This window comes from Molothrus ater, chromosome 1, assembly GCF_012460135.2.
Source record: "Molothrus ater isolate BHLD 08-10-18 breed brown headed cowbird chromosome 1, BPBGC_Mater_1.1, whole genome shotgun sequence".
Lineage (NCBI taxonomy): Eukaryota > Metazoa > Chordata > Aves > Passeriformes > Icteridae > Molothrus > Molothrus ater.
The window spans coordinates 4,249,167-4,268,430 of NC_050478.2; the positions used below are offsets into that span (position 1 = coordinate 4,249,167).

A 19,264-nucleotide genomic window follows, 5' to 3' on the forward strand; every position below is an offset into this window, starting at 1 on the left:
AGTATTTTCTGCCATGCCTGATGGGCTGGCTGGCTTGTGTCTCAGTTAGAATTAAAAATATTCAAGCTAACTCGGAGAAGTCATACAAGGATAATGTTAAAATCCACTTCCCTCTCTGGCTGGTGGGGAAAAAATTGATTTTGATTCAGCATATACCCAAGAGTTTGGGTGATCAATGAGTGACAGAGATGCAGGGCAAAGTTCATCCCAAATTATTATTCTGGGGTGATCAAAGCCACTTATCTTTTATTCTGGTACTCAATATGGCTTTAAAAAAAGATAGAAAAATGTGTTCTCTTTCCACAAAACAATTTAGGCGTGACTAACTCAGCCCTTCTGATCCAAAAGAAGCAGGGGAGAAAGAAACAATCAGAAATGTTCACTTGGCAATGGTCTGATGTTTGATGATTGATCCATCAAGAGAAAAATGAACCAGCCTGGGAAATTGGTATTGGGGTGGGAAATAAGTTAGAAATGAGCTGGCAGGAGGCTGAAATCACACTTAGCTGGAGAAGGAATTGGGTTGTGATTTCAGAGCGAAGCGATGGGGAGGAACGGGTGATGAAGGCAGGCACTGCTGGCCACCTCAAACCCATAATCTCCGTGCAGCTCATAAACTTGGGTGGAAAAGGAAGTTTTCTCTTCAGGGAAATTCATCTCTTACTGTAACAACACTTTTTGCTGCCAAAGGCAGGACAGTAAAATGCATCTTTTTCCACATGTGGATCTCTGGATGAAGCAGTGAAGTCTTCCTATTTTGATAGCTTTTTGATTGATTTTGATTTTGCATTCAGGTAACTCCAAGCAGGATTTTTTTTTTTTTTTTTTTTGCAGTGTTTCTGTCCTCAATCAGACGTTTCCTTTGCAGTAATGAAGAATTAGGAGAGCCCTCCAGTGGCCGAGGGAAAGGGATGAGCTCTGGCAGAGAGCCAGACCAGCCTGGAAATCCATGGGCAGAAATAACTGCAGCATATTTCAGAGCTAGGAACTTCCAGCCCTGTTAGGGATGGCTTCTACCCCACTTGCATTAGTCCTTTGTGCCAGAGGAATCCCACAGCACCTGAGGAACTCTGTGAGGGAAATAATATGTGGGTATTCCTTCATTATTTCAGTCTAAAAAAGGGCTATTTGCGTGAAGGGGATAAACTTTAGGGATAAACTGATTGGTTTTATACTTAATAACTTTACAGGAATTGAAAATGAAAATAAATTGGTGCTCACAAAGGTAAGTCTTAGTATTCAGAATGCAATAACTGCCAAAAAAAAACCTCTTCAAAAGAAAATTAACAATTATTATTTCTTCATTTTGTAGTCCCCAAAGGTAAAGCCGTGATGAGCAGGTTCTTGTTGCCTGAAACATTGCTGTAAGTGATGATTCTGATGATCTTATTAACTGGGAAAGGGTAGAAGTGCTGAAAAATAATTTTTTCCAGGCATCAATCACAGATTTTGACATGTGCTTATGATAGCTGGCAGTTAGCAGCATCATGGATGGGCACTCTGGGGGTGGTGGGACATTTGGAAGGTTAACAAGGAGATTTGATGAGTTCAGAAGAGGAGCATCACTTGCTTAGCAATGAGATGTTGTTATCTTGCCTTTGCAATTGAGTGTGAGAGCATGTGAGTGACAAAATGTTTAATCAGAATGTTCCATGTTTTCCCCAAACTCATTCTTTAATATTCATTGGGGCGAGACGTGCAGTTTTCCAAATAAAAACCACATTAACACATCCTGGGGAAAGAAACCCAGCTGTGCTGTCAAGCAGATTGGGAGTGCCACACTTCCCAGGATTAATTTGTTGCTGCACCTGTTATTAAAATCTCCATCCCACTACCAGCTACTTGATGACATTTACCCATGTTTTACAACTATGCTGAAATAAATCTGTTTCAATGTTGGTGCTTATTTCAGTTTTCAGGGTTTTGTTATTTCATTTTTTGCTTTGAATTCTTGTGGATTGATCCATGGCTCTTATAAAAATCCACTATAACCAATGCTGATGGAACCAGTTACAGATTGAGAGCTGCATATCCAATGTCTTGATAAGAACAGAAGAAACTTGGGGTTTGGGGCTTTAAACTGTTTCCCAAGGTTTATACTTACTCTGAAAGTTCTTAGCCATAAAATGGGCACAGACAATTTACAGGTGGCTCAAATTGTATGATTTAAAATAACAGGATTCTGTAGGTTTTATACAAGATCATTAAAATTCAAATAAAAACATAGCATTTTAACAAATATATGTGCATTTCAAAGCAGCAGGAAGTCCTAGCTTTCAGTTTCTGTCTGACATGTAAGTGAAGCTCCAAAACCCATCTCAGATATGTGATGTGTTAGCAATTGACAGCTCTTTCCAAAGTACAAACATATCTTGGGGTGAGTAATGTCCTACTAAGTAGAATATCTGAGAGTTGTAAATTTGAAGATATTTGTCTCCAAATCAAATGAATCATCATTCTCTGAAAGTGTCCATTTCCCTGGAGACTGTTAGGGAACCTGATTTAGTCTAGACACCCAAATTTTAGGTGGCTGGAATTAGGTGAGATGAATCCTTCTGCCTCTATGAACCTCTCAAATACCCTAAACCATGCAAGACCTGAAGTACCCTGAGCTGCAGAATCAGAAATACTGACCCTGGTGGTGAAAACATCAAGGGGTAGTGAGCCAAGCAAGGGAGGAGATCTGGAGAGGGTTTTTTTATCCCAGGAGGTGTCCAAAATTCTGTGAGGTCACTGATTCCAGACACAGGCACAAGCTGTTGCAGCAGAATTAATGTTCTGACATCCTCCCTGTTCTTCTGGGGCTGCAAATGTGTGCAGCAGCAGTTTGAAAATCACAGATCAGGCAATTATTGCATTCTTTTTCCTCAGTTATCATGGCCATAATAATATTATGATAATCCATTTTCATGCCTAATCATTCCAGCTGGGGTCTGGTGTGACTGGATCCTCCTCACTGTCTGGTGAAAATGATGTGTTTGAGAACCCCTGTCTCAATTCTCAAAGTATTCTCAGTATTCTGCTCCTCATTCCTGCCACTTCATTTCCAGGCTTTTTCTCTGGTGTTTGCTGAGTGGTGGCTGGCAGAGAGATGCAAATCTATTACACAGTGTTTGTGTGGTATTGATTTCCTCTGGTAAATAATTCCATTAAATCTAAGACATGGAATCTCTGAACATAATGCTGCTGGCATTGTGATAGTCCTGTCCTAACAGGACATTTTTCTTCTCCTATTTATTCCTGATGTGTTTAATTTCAAATAGTTTTGCTTGCTCTCCTATGAAATGATATGCCCAAAGTTAGGGGATTACAGCTGCCAAACCCTCCAGGGAGACAAGGTGGGCGAGTGTGGAAAAGCTCAGCAAACAATTTGATCTTTGTTCAGGGCATCTGGAATGGGATTAATCTGATTAATGCAGACATTTACATCAATCCAAGCTGGTTCCTCTTCTAGACAGCAAAGATCTACTCAGGGTAATGGTTAGAGCTGAGGACAAAATCAATCTCATCAGGTGAATCTCATTGCAAAAGTTCTTGGTTTTTTTCTGTTGGTTGCACACCTCAGTTAACTGGAATCTCTGGAAACATTTGCACTGGGGACCCCATAAAGGAAGTGTCCAAAATTTGTTTCCTCTCTGGGATGTGTTGTAAACATAACAACTCAACAAAGGGGAGAAAATTGTCAGGAAAACTTCAGTTGCTCTACAAGGCTTGTGCTACTCTCTGTATTTTAGGAGGTTTGCCACATTTATGAGTGATTTAAATTAACTCAAGGAATAAAAATCTACTACATAGAGTAAAGCCTATGTATAATAGTGAAAGCCTCCCTGTGACATGCTGCTGATGGGATTCTTCCTTTTATGACAGGCCCAGGTTTTGCCCACTCTGATATCTCCTGGTGTCCCAGAACAGCTGGAATGCCTGAGTGCACAATGTTTGCCTTGTGGCTGCTGCTTCAGAAGGGATGGATCTTCCCAAGGTCCTGAGTTTCTCTGCCAGCCTCATGTGGCTATTCCAGACATGCTGGAGTACCTCAGATCTTGCAGGTCACACACTTCTGGGCAGTGGAATCAGAGTCTAGATCCTTCTTGCCAATAAATGGCAGCTTTGATAACTCATGGAAAGCAGAGGCTCAGAGCAGTCTTGAGAGCCTGCAACTCTGCAGTGTTTCAATCTGTTACAAGGCCTCAATTTTCCACTTGGTTTGGGCCCAAAGGAGTACAGAAGCCACTAGCCCAGGGTCCCAACACCAGCCTGATGGTGCTCTGTCGGGTCCGGCTGTCTGTCTCTGCCCCGACACGGGTAGGGTGGTTCTTGGCTGGCACGCGTTTCAAAGGACGAGTCTGGACTCTTCAGCTTTTCGGTCTTCAGATTGTTTATTGTTTCTTATCTACAAAATTTTCTGTCTGCCCAACAGAGGTCTGATCTGCAAGCAGTCACAGGCACTCTCTGACCACCCACGGGGCGGTCATGTCTTTTTATACTAAAATCTACGTACATAATATTTACCTTTATTTTCCAATACTTTTCACCCATGTTGGCAAGTGCATCTTCACCATGAACCAATCCCCAAGTGCCAACATCACCACAGAAAATGGATGACAAGAAGAAGAAAGAAGAAGGATGAGACACGCCCTGATCCCTCCATCTTGTCTCCATAACCCCCCTGTACCAAAAACCTTAAAGTCTATATTTCACCCTATAAATGTGTCCCTTTTACACCCTTCACTCTAAAGTGATTCTCATGTCCTCAAATTCTTGTCACTTCTGTGGATGGATCAAAATCAAGCCACCAAACACTCTTGGCAACATTCCAGGATTTTCGAGACCCCCCCAAGGGTTCTCCTGGCATCTCTGGACATCGGGAACGATGTGCTGAGATCCCACAGTGCTCCTCAAAGAAAACCCAAGCAAATATGAGTTGGATGGGAGTCACGACATTGTAGCTACCATGTGTGCTAGGCCGTGAAGGCAGGGCCCAGACCCCAAAGGGTTAATTTTCTTACTTCTTCTGTTAAAGCTACTTAGGAAGCCCTATCAATTAGATCATGGCAGTTTGAAACAGGCTGGTTTTGTTGGTATGTCTTGTTTTGAAAAAACAGGTGTCTGCTAAGGGAGGCAGGAGCTTCTCTTGAAATGGGAAGTGTAAACCCTCTCCTTCCAAATTATTACAATTTTGAAATTAAGGGGCTCTCAGGCAAAGATGTGGGCATAGGAATAACAGTTCTTTTATTAGAAAAAATTAAAATGCAGTAATAGAAAACAAACCACTGCCAGAGTCAGAGCAGTCCCTGTCCCCTGTGTGTCAGGGGGTGGCACAGCCCCATCCCATGGGGGCTCAGCCCTCCTGCAGTGCCAGCTGTGGCTCTGCTGCAGCAGGGATCCTGCACAAGGGGGGAGTTTTCCTCTGCAGCTCCAGGGCTGCTGGAGATGGGCCTGGGCTCCCTCTGGCAATGCAGGGCAGCAGAAGCTGCTCCTCTGGCAATGCACTGGGCAAAGGCTGCTGGGCTGTGCCAGCACCTCAGATTGGATCCAGGTAGGAATGCTTGGCTCCTCCCCTGGGTGGAGCATCTCCCCATGGGATGCTGGATTGGATCAGCTCTGCAGGGACATTCAGTGGCCATGGACAGCAGAGATCTCCTGGAGGGAGGATTGGCTGGGGGAGAGAGAAAGAAAAAACTGCCCCATGGACAGCAGAGAACTGCCCCAGCTCTGACAGATGGAAAATAGAACACACACCCCCAGCCACATCTTGCATTTGCAACCTAAGACATGGTAGCATCTGATTTGGGTCATTTTTAGAGCTGGGATACTCAGCAGCATGATCATGTGTTATTTGTCTCTCTTTGTGCTTTCTGAGCTACCTGCTGTTTCAAAATCAGGCACTGTGCAGTGCCTGTGAGTGTCCAGAGGAAATGAGGGATTGACTTCTGAACATTTTGGTGTCTTTTGTTTCTGTACATCCTCCCAGTTTATGCTGCATGGGAAGACCACTCAGATCTTCCCAGCATGCACTGAAAGGCAGCACAGCAAAGCAGAGTGGGGGGCAGGGAGAGCAAAAGTTTGGCATATCCTGAATTAAGCCACAAGGACTTTTGTGGCTGATGTGTGCTGAAGAAGAGAACAGGACAAGACCTCTGAATCTTTACATCCTTTCTGACTGTGGTCCCATCGTACATAATAGAACGAGTGGGACTAATGATACACATCCTCATGGTCATCATTCGTTCAGATGGGACTTAACCTTCTTTATTTTTGCTGTCTTTTGTGCTTATGCTGTAAACAGAGCACCAGGCCATTGCCAGGCATAGATAAATATATCAGATGGGTTCCTTTGTGTTTTTGTGTGTCTGTAAAGAGCTGACTCTGAATTTGACCCTGTATAAATTCAGAGTTATTCTGGAATGCTGCTGTGCTCTTATGCAGTAGATGATGTTCTGTACATTCATCTAAAGCAGCTCACTTCAAGAAAAATAGCTCTGGCAGTTCATTAGTGTGTCAAGGTTGGTTCTTTTGTGTGTTTTGTGTTCTTGTAATCTCCCTGCAGTGTCTCATCGTTTGTCTCATGTAACATGATTCACTCATGCAGGTTTTATAGCTGTAGAGAATGACAAGTGTATTAATGTGCCAAAAAAAATATATTGATATTGTATTGAAATGGCTACAAGCCATTTATTATTTACGCTGTTGGATCTTTTTATACCCCCAGTAAATATTTTCCAGCATCAATGGAGCTGCAAAGATTCATCACCACAGACCTGCATTTATTAATTTTATCTTTGCTCAGTGGAGTCATACTTCATTTCTAGCGATAAAGAATGTCTCCTGTTTCTAACAAGTGAGTCTATCAGCTGAAACAAAGATCTCTATGTATCTGTGCCTAATCTTCCTCTCCACATACAACAGTTTTCAACTCTGAACTTTCAGTGTAGGTCTCAAGTAGACTCAGAAAGGACCAGATTTTGATTAAAAGTGTAGCTCTCAGTTTGAGAAGTTTTTTGGTTGTTTTTTTTTTTAGCAGCCTACTCCTGCAGCAGAGTGGAATTCATTGTGAGGAGCTGGGGTGTGGTGTGGCAGAGAAGTCAGCAATATGTGACACATCCATGGCAGTTCTGGAGCTGTCTCTGGAGATCCTTAGGCTGTCCTCAGTCTCTTGCTATTTGAATTACCTTGCTCCCTATGGTCTGAACGTGCTCCCACTCTGAAAATTGCATTTACACACCTGGAATGGGAAGATAAATATTCTACCAGCTCATGGCCATGTTGTCACTGCATTTGAGATGTGCAGGGAGAGCAGTCTTACAGTGCAGCTTGAGAAGGAGGGCCTTGAGTTTTGTGGCCCAGAAGCCACTTGGGTAAATTTGTACCTTCCTCAAAGTTCTGCATTCCTTACCAAGCTAAAAGGCAGGTACTCAGGTTAGAGTAGGCAGCCAACCTGTAGAACACCCATTCAGCATCATTGGCCAGCTAGCCTCGTTCACCTACCTCACAGTCATCCTAGTTTTATTCCCCCTTGCAGCCACCCTAGAGAATAAACTACTCAAACTCTAGTTAACTCTAATAGTTTATAAAAACATTGGTCTTGTACGCCAAAGATTGAAGACTAAACCCCTTCTTAGAGTTACCCCACCATCCTATCTCAGGAAGAAAGGATTCAAACCCTCATCTCCAACTCCCAAAGCTGGCATTTTTAACTAAAAGGAAAGGACCAAGCTGAAAAGTCCCAGTAACTTGAAAGTTTGATGCCGAAAGGTCATTGCAATAACACAGGTAACTGGGGGACACTTTTTAGAGAGGAAAAGGAGATGAGAAAATAAATTATTGTGCCATTTGAAACCATCCAGCCTCATATTTAGAAGTGACAGCTCCATGAGCGAATTAACCGAGCAGTTTATACATGAGATGAGGAGTCTGGATGTGGATATACACACCTGGGTTAGGGGAAGAGAGCTGAAGAGCCAACACTGGGACTGTGACTCAGTGTGATACTTCCACACTGGTGAGGTAGAATTCCTGAAAGCCAAATGGCACTGAGGTACAGAGGACATTGGTGTCACCAGATGGACAGAGGATGTGCATTTCCTGCCCTGAGCCTTGTTGGTACAAAGCAGAGCACAGGGTGACTGCTGTGCCTGGAGAGCAGGAGCTCTTCACACTGACAGACAGAGAACATGAGTGATCAAACTGTCACTGTGGTGGGAGGCTGAAAACAGTGGCTTTTCTTTCCCTGAGGAAGGGAAATGAGGAGAGAACTTGTGTTCTGGGTTTTTTCTATTTGTTTTTTTTTTTTGGTTTTTTCCCCCCTCCTCTCAGTTATCATCCTGGGTCCTGAAATACATCAAGGAATTTCTTGGTTTTGTGTAGATTGAGTGTCTGAGGAGAAGTCAGGTGGTTCTGGAGCTCCTTCCACCCTCTCCAAACACTTCCAGTGACTGCCTGAGTCTGCATAGAGCTGAATTTGGATGTTGCTGGGTAATCACAGCTCATCCTTGCTGCTCACTGGTAGTGGGGCAAATGAAAAGCTGTGCTCTGGCTAATTCCATCAGCTGTGGCTTGGAGTGGGTTGGAGATGAAGAAAGCAGCTGTGTAGCAGTGGTGGGAGGGCTGACATACAGAGGTTTCCACTGCCATTTATGAGCAGAGCTCGTTCCTTTCCCAGAAGAACTGCAGGTGACCTTTTAACAAGTCCTCTTTAAAGGGTCTTAGTGAGCTCAGGTTTATTTGTCTGTCCTGTTCTCTTCCAGAGCCTTGCACATGCACCCAAACCAAGCAGTGAATAGCAGCACGCAGGAATGAGCCCACTTGGAAGCTGGCAAAGCTTTTCTGCCTGCCAAGAACCAAATCCCAGCTTTCTTGGGATGCTGAGGAATTTCCAAGGCAGATCTCTGCTGCCTGCCAAGCTCTGATTTGTGTCACGTGCACCATGGCATGGGCAGGGAAGCAGAAGTGTCAGCAGCTGCAGGATTTCTGTCCATCTTTCATATCATTGAAATTGCTTCTTGTGTAAAGAACAAGATTTTTGCATCAAATGAGTCCAACTGACAGAGTCAGGATTTCACTAGATCCAGACAGAGGGAAACTTTGGTGAAGTGGTTAATTGTACCCAGGGATAGCTGCAAAAGTAGTTTTTTTCATCAAGAGGTTACAGTAGTACTGGGATTATTAAAGAGTGGTGCTGATTTGTGGACTGAGGAACAGTAAATTATTTTCTTCATTCAGACTTAATCCTCAACATTCATCCCCTCTATATTTATTTTTGCAGTGGGTTTTTAAATTAATATTAAATACATGGAACACAACAGGATTGTGCAATACATAATGCTTCTAAGATTTTCTAAAATTTGAACTGAAAAGATGAAAATCAGTTTAGATTGAAGATTTTCTAGCTCTCCTCACTTAAATGAAGAAATCATTCTCCTGATCCTGAAAAAATATTTAGTTTAATTCAGGGCTATTGTTTCAGGTGCTAACCACTATAAAGAACAGAACTGAAATGAAATCCAGCTTAGTGTTCAACTCTGTAATACTTGAACCATTAAAAAAAACTTCAAGAGTTTATTCTGGAAAACACAGGGCAGAATTAGGAACATGAAACATTTACCAAATTTAAAAGTAGTTACTTTTTTTGAAACTGTCATTCTTTTTTTGTAATTTATTGAGTGATGAATTCCTCAAAAAATTCAGGAAACTCCAGTACCCAAAGCCTCCGAGCAGGATTTTGATTCCAGTGTGCTGAACAAACAGCATGAAAAAATAGAAAGGGCAGACAGTAGGTGAGAAATGAAGACTTTTGGCCAGGCTGTGTGATTTTTCTCCTGCAGAGAGGCAGCAGAAGCAGGAAAAAAAATAAACTTAAAACCTCCTGGACCAGTGTGCTGCTGACTGCTCAGTCCTGCCTGGGTGGGAGCAGCCACTGGGCTCAGTGGTACCACTGGGCACATTCAGGTGACGTCCTGTGAGGAGGTCTCAAAGCCACTCCTGAGGACAAAAGGGAATTTTATGGGCTCAACTGAACTGTCAGGAAGGAGAAGATGAGAGTTTAGAGCACCCTTTATCCCTTACTCTTGGAAGCTGAAGAAAAAGGGTTTTCTCCTCACAGCACTGTTCAAAGCCAGCCAGTGGGTTGGTCGTGGTCATGTTACATGACTGATGCTAAAAAATTTTCTCACCTTCTTTTTGGGATTGTAGATGCATGTGACAAAGAGATCTGTTGGTGTTGAGAAGGGTTAATTTGTTGCAATTGAGATTTCTCCAGAGGGGCTGCAGTTTTGGGAACATTCACTTGGGAAGGAGATCAAGGCTCCAGAGAGAGAAGCAGAGAGATGCATTCACTTCCTCAGTGTCTAGAGAGTTAGTACACTTGTTATTCTCAGGGGTTTTTTCATATTTCAAATAAAAATACTTATCCCAAAACCACAGTGGCACTCCTCCCCTCTCTGCCACTGCAGTCTGAAAATGTTAAAAAATCTCCAGATTCCCACATGGCAAAATAACATCCTGGCTAGTTCTCTCCTCAGTGCATGTTGTTAATTTATTTGTTGTTCTAACCCAGTTATTTTTCCTTTTTCTTCTCTCTGGATGCCACAATTCTTTTAGTCCTTCAAAAGCGAGAATAAAGCCCTTCAGTCGTAAATATGAATAAAAGGGAAGTCCAGGCCTTTGCAAGGTGGGAGATAAATATTATAGGAAGTACCACTGCTTTGAGCTCAGTGTAAGCACCTTGTCCAATCTAAAGCTGTGAATAGACTGGAAATGTTTCATTTTGCTGTCTTCGCCTTCTTTTTCTGCATTCCTTTCTGCCACTTCTGTATCTACTGATCTTGGTCTACTCCCTTACAAGTCAGTTTTTTGTTTGCTTCCCAAAACCCTTCTGAATCTGTAATCATAAATGATTCTCAGAAGCACTTTTTTTTTTTAAGAATTTCCTCATAGCCTGGTATAGCAAGTCAGAAAGGCTGGTCAGGTCTGAGCTGCTCTCCAGCATGTTCCAGAGTGCTGCCCTTCACCCAGTTCCCACTCTGCTGAGTTTTGATTTCCCAAAGATAACCAGCCTTCTGGGCAGGCAGCTCCTTCCAAATTTCTCCTCCTTCCCCTTCACCAGACCCTTCTCCTCCTGTCCCACACTGACCTCAGTTTGTCAAGCCCTTTGCTCTTCTCTGTCTCCCCACACCAGGATTTGCTGGTTTAGAGGTTCCTCCTCTTTCTCCTGGTCAGTCTGGGTGCTCATCCTTTCTGAAAACCTTGCCCTCTCCTACCACTGGAAAATCACAGGGGCATTTCTTTTCTTCCTCTTCCCCTGAAGGATCCATCCTTTGCTTCAGAGCCCTCTGTGCCTTGCCCTGCTCTGCTGTTCACCCCATCCTATCTGTGTGAGGGGCTGAAAGGTGTGTTCCTTTGGTGCCCTACACTTCTCACTCTGTCTCTTCTGCGGGTCATAATTCCAGATTTCTTTACTCCAGACCAGGCTGGATGGGGCTTGAAGCAACCTGGTCTATTGGAAGGTATTGGAATGAGATGACCTTTAACATTTCTTCCAACCCCAACCTTCTGTGATTCTATAATTACTCCAGATCCCTTTATCCCAACACCTCTCTTCTGTCAGATCATCTCCTTCATCCCTGCTTTTATTATTTCTCTTCTTTCTCAAGGCCTGCACAGCAGCTCCTGGACCGGGTCCCCTCCTTCCCCCCCTGCCCCAGCATCCCTGCTCATCCTCAACTCCACGCAGCGAAGGCAGGAATTGCTTCACTCCACACAAAACCCGAGGAGTTCTCCTCCTCTGATGGCTTTTCCTGTTCTCCCTGGCTTTCATTTGCAGCGAGTATTTTTTTTTTTTTTTTCTTTTCGCAAAAGCTCTCATCCCTGGAGCTAACAATAAAACTGTGCCTCAGTGTGTCGGAGGGAGGGAGGGAGGGAGGGGGATGCAGCAGCACAGCGCTCTGGCACGGTGAGGCGGCATCTGCGAGCCCAGGGACACCGAGGAGAGCAGAGCCCCTCGCTCCGGGCTCAGCCCGATGCCATTGGCTCCCGAGCCGCTGGATTTAAAGGGAAGAGCAGCTCGGAGGGCTGAGCTGCACAGGCAGACGCAGCCTCAGCCAAGTTGTCAGCGCGCTGCGAGCAGCAGAGGCTCGAACGCACCAGACTGCGGGGTGCCCGCGCCTTGATGCTCCCGTGGCTCCAGAAAGGGGGAAAAAAAGAAGAAAGGACCAACAAAAAAAAAGCAGCCAGAAAGGAGTGAAGGAGCCTGATCCAGTCCAGCAGTCCCAGAGGGAATAATGGATGTGACCATCTCTCAGTTCATCTTAGAAGAATTTGATGTGAACTGCAGCCTCCTGGATCGTTTACACGAGACTTTTTTAGAGAGTTCCTCTCTCCCTTTCCTGGGCTTTGATGGTAGGAATTGTTACCTGGTGCAGAGCTCGGGAAAAGCTTTAGAAGTGCTGAGATTGGGTTTGTTTTGTGATGCAAAGTGCGTGGCTTTTGTGCTTTCTGAACCGCTTCTTTTTTGCCTTTCTGTCCCTTTTTTTCTAACCCCAGGTCCGTACTGCAATGCCACCACGGACCAGATCGGGACCTGCTGGCCCAGAACCTCCGCGGGGGAACTCGTGGAGAGACCCTGCCCCGAGTTCTTCAATGGGATCAAGTACAACACCACCAGTAAGTACAAACTCCTTTCTTCTCCCGCAGATCTCGTGTTCAGAAGGCGCCTGGGGACACCCAAAATCCATTTCCCTCAAAGAAAAAAACGAAACAATAAAATAAAACCAAAAAGTTTGCTTGGGAATCAGCATTTCCTCCACATTCCAGCTTGTATATTCAAAATTTTTGCCTGGAATGATGCAGATTTCTCAGAAGCGCAGACTTGTGGACACTGTTTCCTCTTTGCTGGAGTGCATTTAGGGAGATCCAGGCAGAAAATATCCTCTGCAGTCTGGGGAGGGTTTGTTGTGTGTTGTGCTTTGGGTGTTTGTGCATGTGTAGCTGCCTGCAGCTCAGTGTGTTTGTAGCAGTGCTTCACCCACCTGGGTAATTAGACAACCTTGGGCTCATGGAATACTTAATCCTACCACCTAAACTGTATTTTCAAAAGACAGACAGTGCCTTTTCCAGGCTGTGTGAGCAGGGGCTCAGATCCTGCTGGGAGTTGGATGTATCACACAGAAAGAAGGCTGAGGGCTGCAATCTGTTTTAGCAACTTCATCAGGGACTGGCTGCTGAGGCTGGAGCTGCATCAGCTCTGCACGGGAGACAGGAGAGGAAATTAGGAGGCAAATAATATTCAAAGCAAGGGAGCGTGGGGGCTCCTTAGAAATCTCCTGGATGCTTTATTCTTCGAGGTAGACAATCATGATGATTCACAACAAATTTATTATTCAGGCTGTGGGAGCCAGGCACTCATTTCCTTTTGCTTATCTGTCAATACCCTTTGGACCTTTCATTAAGAGTTTTTAAACATATTAATTCCAAATATGTGCACCCACTTGTTTGTCACTCACTTTTTCAGTGTAGTTTTGATAGGGATAATTTCATTCCATGCAGGGATAATTTCATTCCACGTTTCACTCTGAACTTTTGCTTGGGTGTTGGTGATCTCACTTGCAGGTAGTGTTAATTTTGTGTGGCCAGCATCTCGTAAAAGAGCGACCCTGACATTTTAGATCTTATTTTTAAACTTGTAGAAAGTGAATTTATTCCTTCCCCAGCTCTAGGTATCATGGTCAGATAACTGGCCAGAAGTTTGGTGTGTTGGTTCTGTGAAACAAAGTCCCCTGCCAGGTTTGTTGTCAGGGACAGACTTTGAGCAGAGTAAAAGTTGCCTCAGAGAACTGCAAAATCATCCTAAAGCCCTCTAATCTCAGACCTGGCTCTTGCAGTAAAACAGGGGGGAACCTGGAATGGGCTGGGTGATGCTGGCTTTGATTACAGCAGGTACTTCACTGCTTGGACAAGTCTCACTTGAGACCAGAAGAAAACTTCTGAGAATTAAGGGCAGTGCAGAACACAGTGGAAAGAATTTAAATGTTTTTCCTGTATATGAAAGAAAAAAAAATATTGACTGTCCCAGTTTGGTTTCTATAAACTCTGTTGATGCTTTCACTAGTTCATCAATGACCTGATTTAAAGTTCTTCCCTGCTCTTCTCCTTCTCAGTGGTGGCTGGTGCTTGTATTGCGGTGCTAATGAGTTTCTTAAATTCTTTGCTCTTAAAACAATGGCATGTTAATTAAATGGAAGACTAATAGAAATATGTTACTTAAATGCTGAAGCATTATTTTCTGAGGAAATGGATATTTTTCTCCTTTCAACATAAAATGTGAGTAGCTACCTCCAGTTGATTTTATGCATTTCCACGTATGTGGTTCCTCCAAGATGTAGTGCAGAAAACAGAGGGAAGGATTATATAAAAATTTGGTCAAATTTTGGAATCAGCAGCTCCTTGGGAAATAGCAGTTAAGTGATTAAAGCTTGGGAAAGCAGTAGGACAGCAGGTTAAGGTTTCAATACACAGGTGCAATCTCTTTTGGCATTTGAAAAATAAAATTACTGCATGCAGAACATGTCCAGAATTTGGGAAAACCAAATACTAACACATTCTGACCACTTGCATGATTTCACCAAGTTGGTTTGTGGGCTGCCTCATTTGTGACGAGGCTGATTGTGCTGAAAACCTCAGCTGTGTTCCCCATACAGATGATAAAATGAGCGCAGACAACTGATTAAAGAATGGGAAATGGATCTTGCAAATCTCAGAGGTGAATAATACAGCTCGAAATGAGGGTCTGATAGGAGATGGCTTGAATCAACATAAGATTTCTGCCTAGGACATGTAGTTTTGTTCTATTTTGTTTTGCATTTTGATGAGGCAGAGGGAGAAATGATGGTTTGTTATATTATACTGATTTGGTTTTTTTTGGAGAGCAAAATCAGACCTAGTTAGAAAAACCACCTTGCATTGCCTTTTTTTTTTACTGAGAGCTTATCCAGCTCTAGGTTGTAACTCAGCATTTATTATACTACCAGGTATCCCATGTTCATGAGCTGCCACCTTTTAGCAACTACAGCTTTTTTTTTTTTTTTGGCATTGATTTTGTACATCTGTGAGTATATTTTGTATATCTGTGAGTATATTTTGTATATCTGTCAGCATATTTCTCATTTGAAAGCCTGTAAAAATTTTGGATCCGTTTCAGTGATTTCTTTTTCAGTTTTAGAAATCAGGCTCTCAAAGATTCCAATTTCCCACCAGTTTCCTGAAAGCAGCTCATCAGCTGCAGGGAATGAGCCCAGCAGCATTCCCTGTCAAGGAAAGCTTTTGAATTGTAGACACTGGCAAATGCAGACTGGGAAGTGCCCAAACTCTGTGAAAAGCTTTTGAAAAACTCAGAGAAGCACCACAAGACACTGATCCATGGCCAAGTTTTGGTACTCATGGGGCTGTTTCTGCCCCTCACTGTAGTCTCTGTGCATGTAGGGGATGGAATTCAAGACAAAAACTGACAGGTAGGTTCCTGCACAGATCAGCTCATCAGAGGCTTTGGCTGCACCTCCCCTGCTTTGTGTCCATCCTGGCACCTCTCAGGCTTTGCTGTTCGCTCTAACTCAGATGGGGAATGCTATCAAACCCTGCCAATGCCAGCAAAATCAATCAAAAAGCATTTTAAAAACTCCTTAAGAAAAGGAACTTGTGCTGAAAAAACTCCCCTCCTGTTTGCCACACTAGAATAAACTGTTTGTGTAAAATATTTCCATCCTAACTGCAAGAAATTCCCGTGGTGATTTCTGTGCCTGGGTCTGTGTTTCTCTGTGTCTCCTGGGAGCTGCTGAGTGACTCAGATAAGTTTCAGCTGCATTCATAAAACAAAGTCTGTCAGTCTGTGAGGATTTTTTATCCCTGACATTTTGTTATTTTGGTGATATGTTGGGGGTTTTTTCCTCCCTCTTTATTTGGGAAGTAAAGTCACGTTGACAGATCACACTCTGGTTACCCTGAAGTGTGAATATGGGCAAAATGCTCTTTGACCAAGGATCTGAAAATTATGCTATCCACTTACAACTATGCAATTTTTATGTATTATTCTCAAAGGGGAAAAAAATTAAAAGAAACAGGGGAAAAAAAAAAGTCTGTGTTGGTGCAGTGTGTGACTGTGCACTTGTCTCTGCTCAGGTTCTATATTTAGTGGAAAATGACAATATCATTGCTGCCCTCTAGATGTGTTTATGCTTTGACAGTGTGAAGCTTTTAGTCTTGTTTTAGGAAACAGATTAATTCACTTACTAGGATATCCTGAAGCTTGATTAATTCAGCAAATGGCCCGTAGTGAGCCTGGTTTTGCTGCTTGCTATAAAGCAGCTGTTCAAGCACGTACTTAGAGCGTGTTACAGGCTAAAGTATGTCTCCATTAACACTTCCCCTACAGATTTCCCTGTGCAGAAGGTAAAAAAGCAGGGTTAAATGTTCATCTGATGGACAAAAAGTGTTGACTTTTGTAGCCTCAACTGAACTGAGTTTGTCTCAAACACCTGGTGTGGCAAGGGGGGTGTTCTGTGGTGACACCCCTCCATCACAGGCTGCTCACTTTGCTCCGGGCTCCAGGCAGGAGCTGCAGGCATTCAGAAGATTTCTCAGATTAAAACCCACAAAGCCAGGTATTTCCAAGTAGTATCAACAGCTAATTTAAGAATTTAAGCTCTAATACAAGTCAGAGCTCTAATTGACAGAAGGGGTGAAGCCTGGGGAGTTACTGAGCTCAGCCTAAATGAGCAGCTCAGCTCAGCGGCTTCTGCAGAAGTGACAGTGCTCTTAGACATGCCATGGGGTATTTTGGTGCTGTTTCAGCCTTGTTGCAGGCTTGTGTTTCATCTCTCAGGCCACACAGGTGTTGCAGATGCTCAGTGATAAATGATCCCATGCCTGTGTTCGGGCAGCTGAATTCATCCCTGAGCATGTGTTGTGCTGAAGTGATCCCACACCTGGGGATTGAGATCAAACTGCTTTTTCGATCCACAGGAACAAAAGGTCTCTGTAGCTCCAGCTCCCTGCCTGCAGATCCCCTCTCTCTCTCTCTCTCTCTCTCTCAGTTTAGGGAAGCTCTTTGACTGAAATAGCCACTTTCTCAGGAGTGTTTTGGATATCACACAAAGCATCCTCCTCACAGGAGTGTTTTGGATATCACACAAAGCATCCTCCTCACCTTCTCCGGGGACTGTGCAGCTGAGAACAGGCACATAATCACTGCTAACCTTGTCCTGATGGGGACTTGGTTCCTCCTTGTTCTGAGGGGGTGTGCACCACCTTTTCCTTGGCCCTGCAGCCAGCTGCCTGCTGAGGAAGCTTTGGAGAGGGTTGGTGACTGAGCAACTGCTGTTCCCGTGGGTGGGCATGGGGGAAGGAGCCCCTGGCACAGGGATCACACCTGTACCTGCTAGCAGGGCTTGCTCCACAGTGAGAGAAGAATTCCTGCAGTTCATGGTTGTCTCATCTTGAACACAGAGAAATAATCTTTTGTGTGCTGAGGGAAGGGGGAAGAAGTGAATTAATAGCTCTTCTGGTATGCATTTCCCCTCTTTGGAAAGGGTTTAAAGGGATGAGCCGATTTTTAAAAGAGCTAATTTTCATAGGTTAAAACCCTGTTCTTTTATGGAGATCTAACCTTTGCTCCTTTTCCTTCTGATTAATTATTGTTCAGAGTTCTGGAGATGTGGCTCCAGCCTGCATATAGAACATGAGCCTTGCTAGGAAATCAAGTCTCAGAGTCTTGTTCGTGTTTTGTGGGCAAGCCCTGTCCTGATAATTACAGAAATGTGCACTTTTAGAAGTGGCTGGCCCAGAGGCTCAATTAACATTTTCATTTATGTTTTATCTCATGTATTTTAGTGTCTTGACCACTTCTGTTGATCACATTCACATGACTTACTTGCTCCCCAGGGGTTTTTCTGGCTTGATTTCTAAAGGCTGTGTTTTTGAAAGCAAAGTCCTGCTGTAAATGACAGAGAGCCCTGAAGTTCTGATGGCTTTTCATCATTATTGGAGAGAAATAAAATGTCCATCAGGGGCATGCATATGTGTTTCCACATTCAAAAAAATTACTATCAAACCCTAAAACTACTCTCACCTCCTCTGTCTTCTGTAACCTTGTTAGATGTCCAGAAGGCTTTTATCCCACTGTTTAATGACAGGGGATTTGGGATAAAAATAAATGTTTTGTAGTCAATTTTAGTTATGGAATCACTAGAAAAAGATTTTCTTTTTCGTTAAAAAAGTCTACAGCCTTGCAGTAGCCATGTATCAGCCATCCTGGGGGGTGAAACACAGTATTTTCAGCTAGGAAGTCAAGAGTACATGAAAACACAGTATTTTCACAGCTAGGAAGTCAAGAGTACATGAAAGTTAAAGGAAGGAGACTGATGAGAAATGCAACAAACTCGACAGTGGAAAAAAAGAAGTCCAGAATTGGAATTCTGGGGGAGGAAATAAAACATCATTTTTAAGCTCGTAAAGGTTCTCTCTGAGGAGATCAGATCTGCAGCTGATTAGGTCAGCTTGTCTCCAATAGCTCTGTGTCCAGATTAAGATTTCAACCATTTTTGTTCATTTTCTCTTGCTAGTTTTGCAGAGAAACACAAATACACACATCTTCCAGAAATACAGTGGGAGGCTCTGGATTTCAGTCAGGCACAGATGGGAGAGGCTTCACTTGCTCCCCCCTAAATTTTTCTTCTTTTTTTTTTCTTTCCTTTGTGAAGCATAATTTGTGGGATGAGATGGCTCTGATTTTGTAGTCTGGAAGAAAAGTGTCGGAAAAAATATTTACGAGGAGGAATGAAAAGAATCCATTTTACTTGCTCCCACTACTATCATCATGTAAAACATGTGATTTCTTCATTGAGCCCAGGACACAAGTTAATTGCTGTAGTAAAATAAGGAGGTTGTTAATGTTCCTTCAGTCAACATTCAAGGACCTTTTCTCCAGCCAGTTAAACATGGATTTGTACTTTTGTTCTTTGCTAATAACTTGAGGTGGCTTTGCTGTGGTCCTGTTGCACCTGATTTGGGTTCTCTTCAGTTTAGGCTTGGCTTTGGGGCAAAATTCACCCAAAACTTCACCAAAACTGGAACTGTAGCTGCCATTCTGCACCAAAGTCAGTCAGACCTGAGCCGTGGCACATCTTGGAGAGGGCTTTAAACCCTGGGCCATCGGGAGGGTCAGCAAACAAAGGGTTGCCCACATTATCTTGGAGGCTTCTTTGTGATTCTTTCTTTCCCT

At 43.5% G+C, this 19,264-nt stretch overlaps 1 protein-coding gene across 2 annotated transcripts in view; it reads left to right on the forward strand.

Moving 5' to 3' along the window:
* Positions 1-19,264, forward strand: part of CRHR2 (corticotropin releasing hormone receptor 2) — a 154,119-nt gene that overhangs the window by 32,830 nt on the left and 102,025 nt on the right. Inside the window, exons 1-2 of one of the 2 annotated variants that reach the window (XM_036406637.2) lie at positions 11,996-12,393; positions 12,538-12,657. In XM_036406637.2, coding sequence (XP_036262530.1) covers positions 12,276-12,393; positions 12,538-12,657 — 238 coding nt within the window. In that variant the 5' untranslated portion in view covers positions 11,996-12,275. Of the gene's footprint in view, positions 1-11,995; positions 12,394-12,537; positions 12,658-19,264 lie in introns of those variants that run through there. The other variant, XM_036406635.2, reaches the window with a different exon arrangement.